General features: G+C 34.2%; 1 protein-coding gene across 2 annotated transcripts in view; it reads left to right on the top strand.

Annotated features, from left to right (window-relative positions):
* Positions 1 to 18,039, top strand: part of PLOD2 (procollagen-lysine,2-oxoglutarate 5-dioxygenase 2) — a 111,496-nt gene that overhangs the window by 39,130 nt on the left and 54,327 nt on the right. For both annotated transcript variants that reach the window (XM_047784133.1, XM_047784143.1), the window contains exons 3-4: positions 2,565 to 2,701; positions 14,914 to 15,077. In XM_047784133.1, the coding sequence (XP_047640089.1) occupies positions 2,565 to 2,701; positions 14,914 to 15,077 (301 nt within the window). The remainder of the gene's footprint in view (positions 1 to 2,564; positions 2,702 to 14,913; positions 15,078 to 18,039) is intronic.

The raw sequence follows: 18,039 nt of genomic DNA, 5'->3' as shown, positions 1-18,039 counted from the left end.
TGAGAACTTTTGTTTTTCTGTATCCCATTATTGAGAGGTGCTTCTCCAATTTGTTGTTTTTGTTTTAGGGAAATTTAGTAACCTTGTAAAAGTCTAAAGGGTTTTAGAACTTATCTGCAGGAGAATATCTCATTGGTAAATTGTCAGAGGAAACCTGGGGAATTTGATAGGACTGGTAAATCGAGCTGTGAAAAAGCCTGCCTTTAAAATTTTTTCTTTAAAACTTACTTATTTTTTAACAGAAATGAAGCTCTGTCAGTCAGGTCTTTTCCACAAATAGAGAATAGGGAGATGTCTCAGGTAGGAAAACAAACTTAATACATTTACAAAACAATAAAACTTTAAATAGACAGAAAGAGAGAGTGAGATTACTTTTTGCCTAGGGAAAAACTGAACTGTTCCAGTATGCAATGCACAAAAAAGGTGCACTGGAAGAGTATGTACAGATGGTACTATGAAACAACTATTAGAGGGCTGACTTTGCTAGAAAAGAGATCTAGATGTTTAATGTAGGATAAATGAAAAATATGTTAGAGAAATTTGATAAAAATAGAGGGGAAATAACGTAGCATGCATTGATAGGAGGCAGTATGGAGGAAAAATTAGGGTAAAAAAATGCTGAAATCTAATGGGAGGGACATCTCAAGGCTTCAGAATGGAGTGTGGAATATTCAGAGTGTGGAATATTTCTTATGTGTGAGACACTCTTAGGACCTTTATACACGGTATGTTGTTGATTCATTGTATAAACCATATAAGATAGATATTGCTTTGCTTAGGAGTAAGGATAACTTGCTCCAGGGTATGTAACTATAAGGTGTCAAATCTTGAACCTCAGCCCAGTTTGACTAACTGGAGGTTTGGATTCTTCTGCTGTCTTCCCATTATGAAATGCAGTGGTTCTCAAAGTGTGGATCCCAGACCACCAGCATCAGTATCATCTGGGAAATGGGAATGAAAATCCTCAGGCCCCACCCCAGACCTACTGAATCACAGAGTCTGGGAGTGGGACCCAGTGGTCTATGTTTTAACAAGGTCTCCATGTGCTTCTGATGCATGCTAAAGCTTGACAAACTGATGAGTTGAAAGAAGATAGAAACTAGAGCTTAACATACTGCACTGCAGAGAGTAGACAGGGTGCTCAGATGCAGTTGGGTTCAGTTACTAGTGCAGTGTTAGAGAAGTTCAGGAAAGAAGTGGCTAGGGGAGGCCACTTTTTAGGGCAAAAATGAATAATTCTATTAGAATAGTCCCCATAGGAATCCAGTTCCCCACACCAGTTTTGAGTTTTCTTGGCTAACATTTATCCCTTTAAGTTCGTGGTGATGAAGTGCTAACTAGAGATATGAGACTGGGAGCCCCTCAATCTCTGCCGGCCAGGCCTATATTTGGCTCAATATTAAATAAAGTTGGAACTAATATTTAATTAATTAATTTTATTTTTTTTCTTTTATGTTTGTTTTTTAATTTCATTCTCCCTTTATTTCCCAAATCTCTTAGTAGATCATTGTTTTGGGAACTTCAGACTTTGTTTGAATCAAACTAAGATACCATGTGTGTGTGTCTGTGTATGTCTGTGTGTGTGTGGTGGAGGTGAACATAGACCTGTGCCTTGCACCCTGCTCCCTCACGGCCAGGTCTGTAGCAGGCACTGCCCATTCAGGAGGCAGCTGCTGAGGCAATGACAAGCAGAGCCGAGAACAGCCCCAGGCTTATCTCTGAGTAATTGTGTTCAGGTAATTTCTTTTTTTTTTTTTTTTTGTCTTTTTGCTATTTCTTGGGCTGCTCCCGTGGCATGTGGAGGTTCCCAGGCTAGGGGTCCAATCGGAGCCGTAGCCACCAGCCTACGCCAGAGGCACAGCAACGCGGGATCCGAGCCGCGTCTGCAACCTACACCACAGCTCACGGCAATGCCAGATCCTTAACCCACTGAGCAAGGGCAGGGATCAAACCCGCAACCTCATGGTTCCTAGTCGGATTCGTTAACCACTGCGCCACGACGGGAACTCTAGGTAATTTCTTACATTGGTAAATTATTGTTATTGGAGGGTAATGTAAGATTAAGATTTTTAAGGTAAAGAAGGTGACTTTCCACATCATATTTTCTGTGTTTCCCTGGACACCCCATTTGGTTCAGTAGGAGAATCGCTTAGGGTCTGTCTCATCCAGGAATCCTTGTCTTCCAGGGATCCCAGTGTTCATCATACAGATTTGCTACCAGACGGAAAAGTGTTACGGAAGGTTTCCTTATTTTCCTTTTCATTTCAGTCTGAACAGGTAGAAATAAGATGTGAAAAATACTTTCTGTGGCTCTCCCTCCAACCCCCAGCTTTGATTTACTGTACTTTTGAAATGGGCGAATTGGGAATGGCATTTTATGGGGTGCATAACATTGAAGAATTATGACCTGATCTAGGCATCAATTTTTTTTCTGTCTAGAGTCATGTTTTAGTACAGTGTTTAAAGGTACTGTTATACTGTATAAGTTGCTGGTGATTCAAGTTTTTATGATACTTTCATAATTTGAGTTTTTCCCAGGGATGAAATGATGATTTCATTTATAGGTCCTTGGTCAAGGAGAAGAGTGGAGAGGTGGTGATGGAATTAATACTATTGGAGGGGGCCAAAAAGTGAGATTAATGAAAGAAGTCATGGAAAATTATGCCAGTCAAGAGGATCTGATTATCTTGTTTACTGAATGGTAAGAGAATAAATAACCCTTGCAATTCTAAGTATGTATTAAATTATTTTTAAGGGTTGATATTCATATGTAGATTATATATTATTTATTAAATTATTTTATTCACAAGGGATCATTGTTTTGAGAAGTAAATTTTACTTATAATTATAAAACCATGGTCTGACATAGTTTTGTAATCAAATTTGATGAGTTACCATAAACGCCAATCAGAAAACAGGGCACGGGGTAAAATTTTTGTGAAAGTTGTATTAATCCTGATTTGGGTTGGAGTAAAGATCATGTTGAACTTTCCTATTGAGGAATGTAACTCAGTGGATTCTGGTCAGCTGGGAGGAAATAAATCATTGACGTTATAAGGGAGAAATAAAAAAGCCTATATTTATTAAGAAAGGAAACCATTCTTATGTGTAAATATTTTTTGTATACCACTTTTTTTTCTACTTAATTTTGATTGTTCAGTATGTTTCCTTACCTTTTTACATGTTTCTAGTGGTTTCAAGTTGTCAAGTAGTCGACACCTTTTTCTTCTATTTTTTTCTATGTTCTTTTTCATTTTTATTTATTGATCATTGATTGCTCATTTTAAATCCCCTTGCAATTTTCCTTTCTAACTTAGGAAATTTTTCTAATATATCTCCCTCTGCTTAAAAATCCCAAACCACAGTTATTGCGTATGAATAAAACAGTAGTGCTTTTTATGCAAATGTTAAATAAGAAATGCAGAAATTATGAAACAAAAATGGACATACTGAAGTTCTGGTGCCCTCAACACTTACAAGTTTTTTTTTCAGCTGAAGTATAGTTGATTTATAATGTTGTATTAGTTTCAAGTGTACTGAAAAGGGATTCAGTTATATATATAAATATATATACTTGTTCATATGCTTTTCCACTATAGGTTATTATAAGATATATTTCAATGTGCTATGCAGTAGGTCTTTGTTATTTATCTATTTTATATGTAGTGGTGTATATCTATTAATCACAAACTCCTAATTTATCCTCCCCCCTGCTCACCTTTCCCCTGTGGTAACCATAATTTTTTTTTCTATGTCTGTGAGTCTATTTCTGTTTTGTAAGTATGTTCATTTGTGACATATTTTTAGGCTCTACGTATAAGTGATAGCGTATGAAATTTGTGTTTATCTGGCTTACTTCACTTAATAATCTCTAGATCCATCTCTATTGCTGCAAATGGCATTATTTCATTCTTTTTATGGCTGATTAATATTCCATATGTATACCACATCTTGTTTATGTTTGTTGGCGGACATTTAGGTTGCTTCCATGTCGTGATTGTTGTAAATAGTGCTGCAGTGAACATAGGGGTGCATGTATCTTTTTGAATTGTAGTTTTCTCCAGATATATATCCAGGAGTGGGAATGCTGGATCATATGGTAACTCGAACAGTTACAAGTTTTGAAAGGGGTCATATACTTGCATCTTTAGAATTTCCCTCCTGTCTCCTGGGGAAAAAAAATAGGGTTCTGCTTATAGTTACTTATTCTTGCAATATGAGAAGTGGTGTGAATTGTGTTAGCTTGTGTACTGAGAATTTTTCTACAGAATCTATTATTATATATATATTTTTTACCCTTAGAAAAAAGAGCAAGAAGTGCATAATAACTACTTAGATTAAATATTGAGTATGTTTGGTTTAAAATTACCATGGATTTTAAACAATGATTTTGGTCAGCTTAAACTTGCCACATGTATATTTTGATTTTGACTTTAAGGTAAATTCTCCTTATAAAAGTTACCACATATAAGCCAGTAATGGTTTTGGATCCACACACCTCTTTCTGCATTTCCTTTCCCTTTCCTCTCCTATCAGACTTCCTCTCCTCCTGTCCCCTATCTAAGATTTTGTCTTTGAAGAAACTGGCTTAATACGGGGCCAATTTGTTTCTAATAAGAAAAGGACACCATGAGATAGCTAAAGACTGCTTGAGATTGCATTTGTTTATTTAGTTGATATTTTAAGACCTAGTTTGACAAAAGACAACAGTAAAATTTTAATGGAAGGCCCAGTGTGTGCCAGGCACTGTGTTTGGGATATATCTATCCGTGAACCAAACACAAAATTTCTTGACAGCTCCCTCTGTGAGAATAGCCGATTAACTGAAAACATGCAGGCCCAGCCAAACCCTGGTCTAAGAAGCATCATTAACATTTTCTCTACCATCACGCACATGTCTGTCCTGGAGAAACCTAGGAATGATGAGAAAGTAACCAAGAGAAAGAGGGATGGACAGTTGGTGCCATTTGAGAACTCTTTTCTTATTTATATATTTGTTTTTTATTTTATTTTTATTTATTTTTTTTATTTTCCCACTGTACAGCAAGGGGGTCAGGTTATCCTTACATGTATACATTACAATTACATTTTTCCCCCAGCCTTTCTTCTGTTGCAACATGAGTATCTAGACAAAGTTCTCAATGCTATTCAGCAGGATCTCCTTGTAAATCTATTCTAAGTTGTGTCTGATAAGCCCAGGCTCCTGATCCCTCCCACTCCCTCCCCCTCCCATATATTTGTTTTTTAAAGAACACTTTTTTTAAAAAGTACTGTGTACAAATGATCAAGACAGTTGAAATTGTGGTAATCCAAGGCCTGGGAGAAATGAATTAGACCATAAATTATTTGAAATAGGATAACCATTCTGCAGCAGAATTGCTAATCTCCTAATTAAGATTACCTTTGGTTAAGGCTGTAGTTCAGAATATGTTAATTTTAATAAATCAGATTTCTATTATGTGATTTTTTAAGGACAATTTAAGTGTAATAATTAGTCTTATAAGAGCATAGGTCACTACTATATGAAAAAAACAAGTTTTTGTACTTCATAATTTAAATAGTCTTTCAAAAAACAGCTTTGTTGAGGTATAATTTATATACCTTGACATAGACTCATTTTAAGTGAAAATTTCAGTAATTTTTATTAAATTTACAGAGTTGTGCAGTTATCTTCACTACTCAATTTTAGAGCATTTCTAATACCCCTTTTGCTCATTTAGATAGACTTTTGTGAATTAATTTGGAAGCAATCTTATAACATTGTTTCCATGGAAATATGTATTCTAAACTAAACTTTGGATGAATATTTAAAATTAGAGACTGGATATTTATAAATACACTCTATAAGCTAAGATTAATCATATTTAATTTAGATAAAAATAAATACAGTGTTTATGGTTCTTAAAATGAACACTGAAGCTCTCCATATTAAAAAAAAAAGTACCACAAATTTTTTTTCCAAGTTATTTCATACTGCAATGTTTGTGTGCGTGATTTATTGCAATTAAGATGGTTTGTAAAATTGACAGTCTTCCCTTGATTAGAACAACTGCCAGTAAATATAATGAATTTGATGACTTTAACAAAGTGTGGTGGATTCTTTTGAAATAGGCTCATAAAGATTTTGGGGACAAATGTTGTAACATGATAGCTGCAGATTCCTTATGGAGAAAAATTATTCTCTAATGATTTTCTAATTCACCTTAGTCAAGGGAGCTGAGTATTCTGAATTTATAATAAGGCACTTTGTATTACTTTTACTATACCTAGTAAAATGTGTTTCTTTTACTCTAGTTACATTGAAGACAGTTGGTCAAACCTGATTATTACTATATAGTGGCCAATTTTTTTATAAAGAATAATATGTAGGCCAATGTGTAACAGAGGTGTTTGTGTTATTGTGAATACACTAGGTACATACTGAATATTCCCACAAACTTGTTGTGTGCTGGATACTAAAGTATAAACCAGCAGAGTCCAGTCCCTAAAGTATGTGGTAGAATATTTCTGGATATCAGATAAATAATAAAAATTTTGGTTATTTGTTTTTTTCTTTTTCTTTTAGACTAAAGGAAATTCTTTAGAAGAAAAATAGTTCAAGGTGGTATGATTATTTGAGTTTGAATTTGGACTGAGCAAGTTTTCTATTTTTTGGTAGCACTGAATGTAATTAATCAGAATACAAATTAATTGGAATACAAATGTGCTTTATTTTGAAAGAATCCCAATATATGAAATATTTGAAAGACATTTGGTGGTGGTTACTGGCCTCACCAACAGGAACATTTCCTTTCTGGAAATATCTACCCATGGATTTCAGTATATAGTAGCTCCCTGGTTCATTAGAGTATTCATTTAAAGATGATTAACTGTATGACTTTGAGGCAAGATAAAGAAATTGACTTTGAAATGTATAGGTTCTTGCTAACTAATGATAGCTGTAAGGTAGATGGAACTTTAAAAGCTAGAATGGTAATCAATGCCACAATACAAAACTAAAGTTGATATTGAATTAAAGTGGATATAAAGTAAAGCTGTTGGAGTTCCTTTTGTGGTGCATCAGAAATGAATCTGACTAGTAACTACAAGGTTGCGGGTTTGATTCCTGGTGCTCAGTGGGTTAAGGGTCTGGCGTTGCCATGAGCTGTGGTGTAGGTCACTGATGCGGCTCAGATCTGGCATTGCTGTGGCTGTGGTGTAGGCCAGCAGTGGTGCATCCCTAAAAGGCAATAACTAACTATCTAAATAGTAATAAAAAAAATAGCTGTTATTACGGTATTTTTTCCTGTTATGGCTCTGTTATGGGAAATTGATCCGATAAACACAGGCTGAAAATTGGGAGATAATTTTAGTCACAGAAATCTTTGCTGTGAGCATATTCTTATTTCAATGTGATTGTATAGTACTAGCTTCTGTTCACTTGTTTTGATTTATAATTTTTTTTATGCTTAAGACAGTGAAGCAGAGGGCTGTACCTGATTTACATGTTGTCAGAGTAAACAGCAAGGAATCAATAAATATTAGGTAACAATAAATTGTATTAAAAGAAGGAGAAATATCTTTCAAGAGGTGGAAATATGGTGCTTTGAAACTATTTTTAAAGATTTTTCTTCATTCATTTGGAGAAGTAAAATGACTTATAAAGGCAGGAAGCATCCAGAGTTTCTAAATATCAGAGATAGAAATTATTTTAAAAATTGATATTTGATTAGAAACCAGTAAAATGATGCTGTTTCTTTTGATCTTTTCTCTGTTAGCCAATGTTCATTTCTTTTAACTTCTAATTAAATATTAGAAAAAGTGACATTAGTGAGCAGATTTTTCACTTTGCATTCATGTCTTGGGTATAAACTTTGATCCAGGCATTGAATTTAACAGTGTAGAAAAATAAACACAGATTCTCACCCTCAAGGAATTCTTATATTATACTAATTCTGCAAATAAAACTGAACTAACCTAATTTAGAAGAAAAATGTATGTCTTCAAAAAAAATTGAATGTTGGAATAATCTTTTTAGAATCACTTACTTTTAGAAAGTTGTGAAGGATTATATTTTTATTAGATCATTTGCTAATTATTTGTGAGAATATTTTTTATGATTTTTTATTAATATTATAAGAAGTATAATTTATATGTATTAATTCTATGGGTAACCAGATCCTATCTTATTTTAGTCTGTGAAGTAACCATTTTATACCTCTTGCAATTCAGGTTGCATTCCTAGTATGCCTACATTTTATATTGTCTTACATAGTTATATAGAAGGCAGAGTAAAAACTTTCTGGGGAAAAAAAAAAGCTTTTTAAGAATGATGGCTGTAATTTTAACTGACTATGGCAGATTTATTTGATGGGCTTCTCCTTTTTGGCAGTGAGGACAGTTTAAGTATGCAGACACAAAGAACCTAGTCATTAGTGATGAACAGTATTTCATTATGTTAGTATGAAGGAAAGCCAAGACACATCCGAGTTCTTGATTTCTACATTCCTGTTTAATTTTTTCCTGTTTTTGAAGGAAAGGTTGAAAGTTTTAGTTGTCAGTTAAACACATTGCACTGCCTTCAGGCTCAACCATGATAGTGTAAAGTACGATTAGAAATTATGTAGGAAATGGGTGAGTTTTTTTTAATTGTTCTTGTGTTCTTATTAATGTTTACTGAATATGTTAGTGGGTTATATTGGAATAAAGAAGAAGCAGATTGTATACAAAAGAACAATTGGTTGTTTATATAGATAGATAGATAAATGGTACTAATTTGTCTAGTTTATTGTATTTAATATATAATTTTCCCCCAAACCAGATTATCTACCCCTCACATCTTGTTTTTTGAGTAAATGTGTATTAAATATCTTGTGTAAGCATTGTGTAAAATGCACTATTAGATTCTGTGGCTGGATGGGTTGGGGGGGGTGATTGGGAGAGAAATCCTGCCCTCTGGTTACATTTTTCTATCCATATCTTTATATATGTTATATCTGGCATGTCATAGCTGCAAAATAGTAAATTCTGGGAATTAAAAACAGCTTTTTGATTTCTTCATTGATTGAATGAATACTTGTTGTGCACCAAATATGTAGTAGATTAGAAAATTCTAATGTTACAAAGTTAAATTTAACTATCATTTAAAATTAGAGGGAAGAATTTCATTTACCATTCATTTGACAGGTAAAGAGACTGACCCAGAAACCCCAAGTGATAATGACTCATGGTTGCACAGATAGCTAGCAGCTTGAGCAGTTTGAGGTCTTGCCACATTCTCTCCTTGGCTGCCCTCTTTGCTAGGTGTTACTCCAACCCTAGGACACTGTCAGAAAACTTTCCAGAGAAAATGACCCTCCACCTAGACAAACAGTGTCCTTATTTGACTCCTACCTCTACCCAGCCTCAGTAGGAATTCTAAACTCAGAAAATGAACCATTTAGAGGAAAATCCCACAGTAATAATTTTTAAAGAAGTATCCACTTTATCTGAGCAAATTCCTTCCCCTTCCTTAAAAATTCCTGTAATGAATTTAATCACTTTCTACTCTGATTTTTTTTTTTTAATTTTTTCTGCAAGTTCACCTGGGCGGACATTTTCAACTTCTTCTTCTTTTTTTTTTTTTAAAGGTTGGGGAAGAATGATTCCATAATATTGGCTTATAGTATTAATTCTCTATGAAAATACAGATTTGTTTTTAAGGTTAAGACATGAATAAAGACAGAATTATCAGGTGTGTTCCTACTTGTATGCTTCAGTTTCATTATACTTTAAGCTTCTAAACACTAACTGTTAATTGGGTGATTATAATTTTTGGCTCAAGTTTATATCTTTGATGATATAAGCTATTGGATTGGAGAGGAACAAATAAATAAGACCAGGGAAGTTGCTTTCTTCTTTGGCTACCTAATAGCTTTCATTTCTTGTTGAGACTTGGAATGAGTCATTCATTCATTTATCCATTCATTTGTACAAGTGTTTATTGAGCATTTCTAAAGGCAAGGCTGGGAGACACACAGTTGAATAAAGATATAGATATGGCATGTGAAGGAGGAACATGCAGTTTAGTTAAAATAGCAATCCCAGCCTGAGGAATAGACAATAAAACATTCTGTGAGAAAGCAGAGGGAAAGAGTGGCAGGAAATGATCTTTTCCATTTATGCTGATCAAGTAGAGCCTTGTGGAAGAGATAATGTTTGAAATGAGCCTTGACGGTGAATCGTTTGGACCAGATTGGGAAAAGAGACGTGCTAAGCAGATGAAACATTATGATTAAAGACATGGATGATATATCAAATACATCTAATTTAACTTCAGGACAGTTTATTTAATGGAAAGTTACTAATGTGAAGCTGATACATTTGGACTTAATTTTATAGGCCAGGGGTTGTAAACTATGGTCTGGCTCAGGTTCTTTGTGTTAACAGTTTTATTGGAGCATGACTATGCTCAATTATTTACATATTGCCTATGGTTCCTTTGCACTATGACAGAGTTGAGTCATTCAACAGGGACCATATTGCCCTCGAAGCCTGAGGTATTTTCTCTAAAAGTCTAGATAGTAAATATTTGATAAATCCTGCTACAGATCGTAATTGGGTACCATCCAATAGAATGGTTTTCAGGAGAGTTGGTCAGACTATCCTTATTACGAGGAGTGAGGGAAGATGAATGATGTGGATGCTTGTAGGATTTTTGAATTAATCTAGTCCAGTGTCTTCTGATGGGAATGGAGAGATTTTGAATTCTAAATAGATTATTAAGTAGATGGAACCCATGGTATCTGGAGAAAGATTTGATGAGAGAGGTCCTGAAAATGGAGGAGGCAAGGCTGAATGAAAGATTTTCAGCTTGGGTGACTGTGTGGTTGATGGTGCCACAGAAACAGGGAACACAGAAGGACAAACACTTGTAAAAGTTTCAATGACCTGTTAGAGATAGAACACTGACACATCTGGTAGAGGACTCAACATGACTACATAAGGTAGAACTTATGGTTTTTGCAGGAGGCAGGAATACTTACCACCATCCAACTGTGGAAAGTTTTGTTTTATTCTTCATATTTAAATGGACCAAATTCCTAGGAGAATTATTTTTATGACTTTTGTACATTTTTTAAAAAGTTTGACCTTTTGGATTGTTGAAGCTAAAGTAATTTTAAGTAAAAAAACTTTCTTGCCCTTTGAAAAGTTTTAAATGGATTCAAAGAGCTTTTCTATAATGAACACAGAAATAACAAGTCCACTAGAATAAGGTGAGAAAGTTTCAGCAACTTTGAATTTCTATTCAAAGTCAAATTCTCATTTGAATCATGTGAAGATAATTTCTGCCTTTTACAATTTGCCTTAAAAGAATTGCTTTTTGTTGCGGATCATGCATGCTTATAAAATGCTAAATTGTAAGAACACAAGTTGCCGCAACTCCTCCTTTTCAAAGTGTTGACTTCTGTTAAAAGTTTGATATATGTGGAGGTACAGTATCCTTCACAGGGGTTACAAAGACAGAAAACATTCGCTTTCCAAATGTGCATTTACAGCTTTAAATACATGATGCTACCTACAAATTTCTGAATCAGTTTGGCCCAAGTCTTCAATCATGTGATTCTCCGACATAGTAAGCTTTTCATTCATCTCCAGACAATGTGTTGAGATTCCTCTGCAACTTGCATGGCAGTCTCTGTCTCAGAAGTTTTAGTTTATTTTCCTCACTTCTCATGGCTCAGTTACTCATAAAACTGATCTTATTTTCTAATCTTCAGTATCAAAAAAAATATATCAGCAACTAGCAGTCTTTAGAAAATATCCCATTAGAAAAGACAGGATTATTTTAAGGAGCAGAAATGTAAAGTAGTCATACCGGGGAAATCAGTTGTGTTTATTTATAAGAAAAAAGAGAAACTTTTATTTTATGTAAATATTATTTTGTGAAGTCAGATTAGTTCAGTTTTTTCAATAAACAGGCAAGAGTTGGCTTGAGGTTTTAGAACAAAGTTATTCTGATTTAAAATTTATTTTAAAATATGTATTTGGATAAAAATAAATTTAAACTATCGATGGTATAAACTTAAAAGTCAGTTTTCCTTCTACATCTCATTTCTTTAGTCTTTTTCCCGTAGTAACAATAATGTTAATTTTTTTTAACTTTTTTGAAGCCATCCTGTCTCATGTGTACTCAATTTTTAATTGTTTTACAATAACTTGATGAGATAGGTATTATTTGTCCCTTCACTTTATACTTAAGAAAACCTGAAACATAAAGACTTTAAGTAACTAACTTGTCTATGGTTATTCACATAGTAGCTGGCATAGCTGGAATTAGAAACACAACCGGCAGACTTCAAATTATGTCCTGAGTTACTTTATGATTATTAACAGTATTAGCAGTTTCGGCCTATTGCTCCCAGAAGAAAGAAAAACTATATGCCAAAATGTATGTATGTATATATAGATAGATAGACAGACAGACATAGATGCTTTAATTTTGAAGGACTAATTTTTTTAACTTAAGTAAAAACAAATGAATTATTTTATCAAAGTAACACATAATTGCTAATCTCTGTAAAAGTAAAAATCCAATGAAACTTTAAAAAATTACTTTAGCAAGAATAGTAGGAGTTTATACTTGCGGCAGTGACGCTGACACCCATATTTCTATGCCTTTATTTTAATAATAGACTCTCATCATGTTAACTGGGCACATGGCTATCCTGCCAAAGATTACTCCGAAGCCATGTGGCCACATGACTAAGTCTCTTCACCGGAGTGTGAATGGAAATTGTGTGTTCCTCTAATCTCCAGATCCTGTGCTTTAAAAAGGAAGTCACCTACCCTCTGTTTTCTTTTTCCCCTTCATGGTGAACTGGACTTTACAAGTGAAAAATACTTGACATACACACCCTCATCATATAGACTACTTCTGAATCTTAAAAAAAAAGATTAAAATGTTGCTGATGTACAACTAAATTTAGTAATTACGCCTAACCAATTTTTAAAAAATACAGTAAAGTTGGAATCAGAAAGAGAGACTATTTTTTTCAGGCTAACTAGTGACTAATATATTCAGTAGTTGAACGTATTTTGTTAAAGATAATGAAATCTTCAGAAATTATAATGGATGAGTACAAATTAAATTGGAACATTGGGAAGATACAATGGCAGCTTCAGTCAATGATTGTTTATATTATTAAGTTATATAGCAAGGTACTGACTTTTTAAGATTTCAGCACTTGTTTTTTGGTGGTTTTATTTATTTGTTTATACATTCTTTTGGAGTACAGTTGACTTGCAGTGTTGTTTCAGGTGCACAAAAAAGTGAATCAGTTATACATACACATATATCCACTCTTTTTCAGATTCTTTTTTCATGAAGATTATTATAGAATATTGAATATATTTCCCTGTGCTATGCAGTAGATCCTTGTTAGTTATGTATTTTATATAGTACTGTGTATATGCTAATCCCAACCTCGTAATTTATCCTTCCCCATTTCCCCTTTGGTAACCGTAAGTTTGGTTTTGAAATCTGTGAGTCTGTTTCTGTTTTGTAAATAAGTTCTTTTGTATGATTTTTATTAGATTTTGATATATAAATGATTTCATATGACATTTGTCTTTATCTGATTTATTTCACTTACTCTGATAATCTCTAGGTCCTACCATGCTGCTACAAATGACATTATTTCATTCTTTTTTATGGCTAAGTAATATTCTATTGTATATATGTACCACATCTTTTTCTATTCCTCTGTTGATGGCTATTTTAAGTAGTGCTGCAATGAACATAGGAGTGCATATATATATATATTTTGTCTTTTCTCTTTTATAGGGCCGTACCTGTGGCATATGGAGGTTCCCAGGCTAGGGGTCTAATTGGAGCTGTAGCCGCCAGCCTATACCTCAGCCATAGCAATGAAAGTTCTGGACTGTGTCTGTGACCTACACCACAGCTCACAGCAACACTGGATCCGTAACCCACTGAGCCAGGCCAGGGATCTAATCCGCAACCTCATGGTTCCTAGTTGGATTTGTTAACCACTGAGCCATGACGGGAACTCCAGCATGTATCTTTTTCAATGAAAGTTCTGTCCAGTTATATGCCCAGGAGTGGGATTGCTAGATCATACGGTAGTTCTAGATTTAGTTTTCTGAGTTACCTCCATACTGTTTTCCATAGTGGTTGTACCAATTTGCATTCTTACCAAGAGTAGGAGTGTTCTTTTTATTATTTATTTGTTATTTATAGACTTATTAATGATGGCTATTTTGACTGGTGTGAGGTGGTACCTCATTGTAGTTTTGATTTACATTTCTGTAATTATTAGTCATGTTGCGCATCTTTTCAGGTGCTTTTTGTTCATCTGTTTGTCTTTGGAATAGTATTTATTCTTACCATTTTTTATTGTGTTGTTTGTTTTTTGATATTGAGCTACCTGAGACGTTTGTATATTTTTGAGATTAATCCCTTCTGGGTCCCTTTATTTGCGGATATTTTCTTCCATACTGTGTGTTGTCTTTTCATTTTTTATGGTTTCCTTTGCTATGCAAAAGCTTTAAAGTTTAATTAGGTCCCATTTGTTTATTTTGTTTTTATTCTCATTACTTTAGGAGGTAGGTCAAAAAAAGATAATTGCTAGGATTCAACACTGTTTTAGAATTTTGATTTTGGAGAATAAGTGATTATTGAAAAAGTTAAGACTAGTCCTAAAAAATACTGGCTGTTATTTGGACTTAATTTGCCAATGTAATATAATCACTAATAATTTAGTACAATGCATATGATTAAAGTTGAAGGAAAATTGTTTGGTGTGCTCTGTGTATAGTTGGTACTGATCCTGTGTTAGGTTCTAAATTCTGACTTCTTAGAGACTATTTCTTTATGTGTCTAAATTGTGAAAGTGTATTTTAAAACTTCTTTTTTTTCCCCTCATCAAATAGCTTTGATGTTATATTTGCTGGTGGTCCAGAAGAAGTTCTAAAAAAGTTCCAAAAGTCAAACCACAAGGTGGTCTTTGCAGCAGATGGAATTCTGTGGCCAGATAAAAGACTAGCCGACAAGTATCCCATTGTGCACATTGGGAAACGCTACCTAAATTCAGGAGGTAGGTAAGGTACTGGCAGAAAAGTGTAATGCAAGTCATAATAAATTACAAATATTGATGAAGCAACCTTTTCATATGTAATGTTAGGCATGAGGTTTTAAATAACCTTTATATTCTTATTACTCTGGAAAAATTCTATCAGTTAAAATCCATGGTACATTTTATGGTTGACAAAGCATTTTTCTTATTTATTATTTCATATGATGCTCTCAACAATAGTAGGAAGTGTAAATGTTATTATTTCCACATTATAAGTGAGAAAGCCCATGTTTCCCTAATTTAGGTTATGTTTCCTAGAGACATACAGCTATTAATGGAAAAACAGCAGCCATCCAGGCTTTCTGACTACAATTTCATTGAGAATTTTCTGGCTCTAGGATAATGACTTTAGGAAATCCCCTTAGTTAGGAAAAAGTATAAGCTACATTAATGTAGCTTTTTTTAAAAAAAGGCATTGCCTAATTTTGTCTATATTTAAATATATTGAAGTAAATGAGAAATTTTTCTTGGAATCTCTAGTCCAAAAGATTCAATATTGAGTTTCTAGGTATACTTAAAGTAATGCATTAGCTATGCCACCATGGATTAAAGGAACAAACGATCACATTCCTGTCCCACCCCCCTTCGAAAAAGAAAATGAAATTTGACTTTGGACATTATTATGGCTCCAAAGTGTTTTTCTTAGACTACATCCTGTAGCCAGAAGACATGGCTGTAGGATGGGGGCACATGTTAGAGAGACAAGTTGGGTGGAAATTACAAGCTACAGTCTCTCATTCTACATTGAGAAGACAGATTTTTAGGGGATTTACATATATTAACTGATTGTAATTGGGCCAGTTCAAATAAGTACTGCTTGTGATAGCAACATGTCTGGATTTTAGACTTTGCTCAGTTCCTTTTGTTAGGGAAACTTGCAGCAAATAATTTTCTTTCTTTGAGATGCCACAATTACAGCTCTATTCATCTGCATTTAATTGTATCAACCCATTGGCATAGTGGTATCTTGGAACTTGGTCAGCCAATCAGACATGTTGAACTTTGGAAACCTTAGATCCCAGTGTCTACCACCGAGTTTCATCTCACTTTTTGTCTCCATCTCAATACATTTCTAGTTCATGGTTTAGGGGTATCTTGACCATTGTATGTTTCTCCCAATTTATCTACCACTTTTGGATATTACTTTAATATTCAAGTCAGAACCTAGAGTTTCTCATATTGGAATATTCAAGTCAGAACCTAGAGTTTCTCATATTGGTCACTTTGTCCTCATTGTTTTAGCAGTCCTTCTTCAATTTATGGCAGAGATGGCTGCTTACTTCTTAACCTCTCTGTCTGAGCTCAACTAGGGATGAATGCTGCTTCTACCCCAGCTCTCAGACCCTCAGTGACACATGGTTAATCTTTTAACTTATCTTAAGTCCTAGGTAGTTTAGGTAGTTTGTTTTTGTTTTTTGTTTTTTTTTTGTCTTTTTGCCTTTTCTTGGGCCGCTCCCGCGGCATATGGAGGTTCCCAGGCTAGGGGTCTAATCAGAGCTGTAGCTGCCAGCCTATGCCAGAGCCACAGCAACTTGGGATCCGAGCCGTGTCTGCAACCTGCACCACAGCTCACGGCAACGCGGGATCCTTAACCCACTGAGCAAGGCCAGGGATTGAACCCGCAACCTCATGGTTCCTAGTCGGATTCGCTAACCACTGCGCCACAACGGGAACTCCTAGTTTAGGTAGTTTAAAACTGCTTCACTATGGATCTCTGGGATAAGTTTTACTTTGTCTTTATTAGTTTTTCTAAACATGACCTGTATAGTGAAATGTGTCATATGTAAATGTCTCTAGCTAGTGATACATCTGCTCAAGAATCTAAATTTCAAACAGATGCACAGTATTGTGGAAATAAAAAACTAGCAAGTGAGTGCTTTTGTGAGCAAGCTTAATTAGGAGAAGGTGTTTATAAGTGGGAGAGTAGTCATACAAGGACATCCAAACATCATCCTTTTATGTTCTATAGTCAAAATAATTAAATGCTAGAAAATCTAAGTATGTTATTTAGAAGATATGAGTTTTATTTGTGGGTACCTCATGCAGTTATAAAAATCTTTATCGTGGAGAGGAAACAAGTTTCCTTATAAAGAAAATTGCAGGATATTAGAAACTTTATCATTTGAAATAATATGGCAGTTTAATAAAAAAATAGTGAAATATACCTCACATCTATGAAAATAGATGTAATTCCTTGGAGATTTATAAAAAGGATAAGGAAACATACTTTTTGAAAAACAGTAATATAAACCATTGGAAAATATGTGTTGCTGCTTAGATATATTTTTCTTCACAGAAAGCTGGTTATAAAAGTAGAAAACTACATCTTTTTCAGTGTTTTAGGATTTTTTGACAAAAATAACAAAAGAATGAGCAACCAGTGGTTGATTTAGTTATGTTTTCATTTTGCCTTGTTTTCTCTAGTTAACAATAATATTCCTGTACCTATTTCTTTTAATTCTTGTACTCCAATGAGGACAGTTTAATGTTGAGCGTAAAAAGCTAAGTTTTTCTTCAGTTCATGAGAGTAAAATTGGTCTCTTTTTAAAAAGTATTGCATATCAATGAAACATAGCAGTTTGGCTGCATTTCTGAAATTCAGAGGAAGATTCAAACATAGGAAAAATGATCCTGTTGTCTGTGTCTTTTATAGGCAACCGTTGGCAAATTTAATGCTTATGTTCTAAGGCCAAGGTGAACAATCCAATTTTAGACTTCCTTTCTCCAGACCATGACACATAAAACCTAGCCAGAAAATGGTTTAGCAGATGCAGTAATGACTACTCAATGAAGGAAAAATTCCCAAAGTGTTCTAGATATAAAATTTCTTTGGGATGTTTGCAGTCAATGACAAATCCAATATTCCTCTGATTGCGTTAGCATCTTTGGCACTGACATTAAAACCACTGTAGTAGAGATTTTT

This window comes from Phacochoerus africanus, chromosome 1, assembly GCF_016906955.1.
Source record: "Phacochoerus africanus isolate WHEZ1 chromosome 1, ROS_Pafr_v1, whole genome shotgun sequence".
NCBI classification, from domain to species: domain Eukaryota; kingdom Metazoa; phylum Chordata; class Mammalia; order Artiodactyla; family Suidae; genus Phacochoerus; species Phacochoerus africanus.
This window is presented reverse-complemented; position numbering and strand designations above follow the sequence as displayed.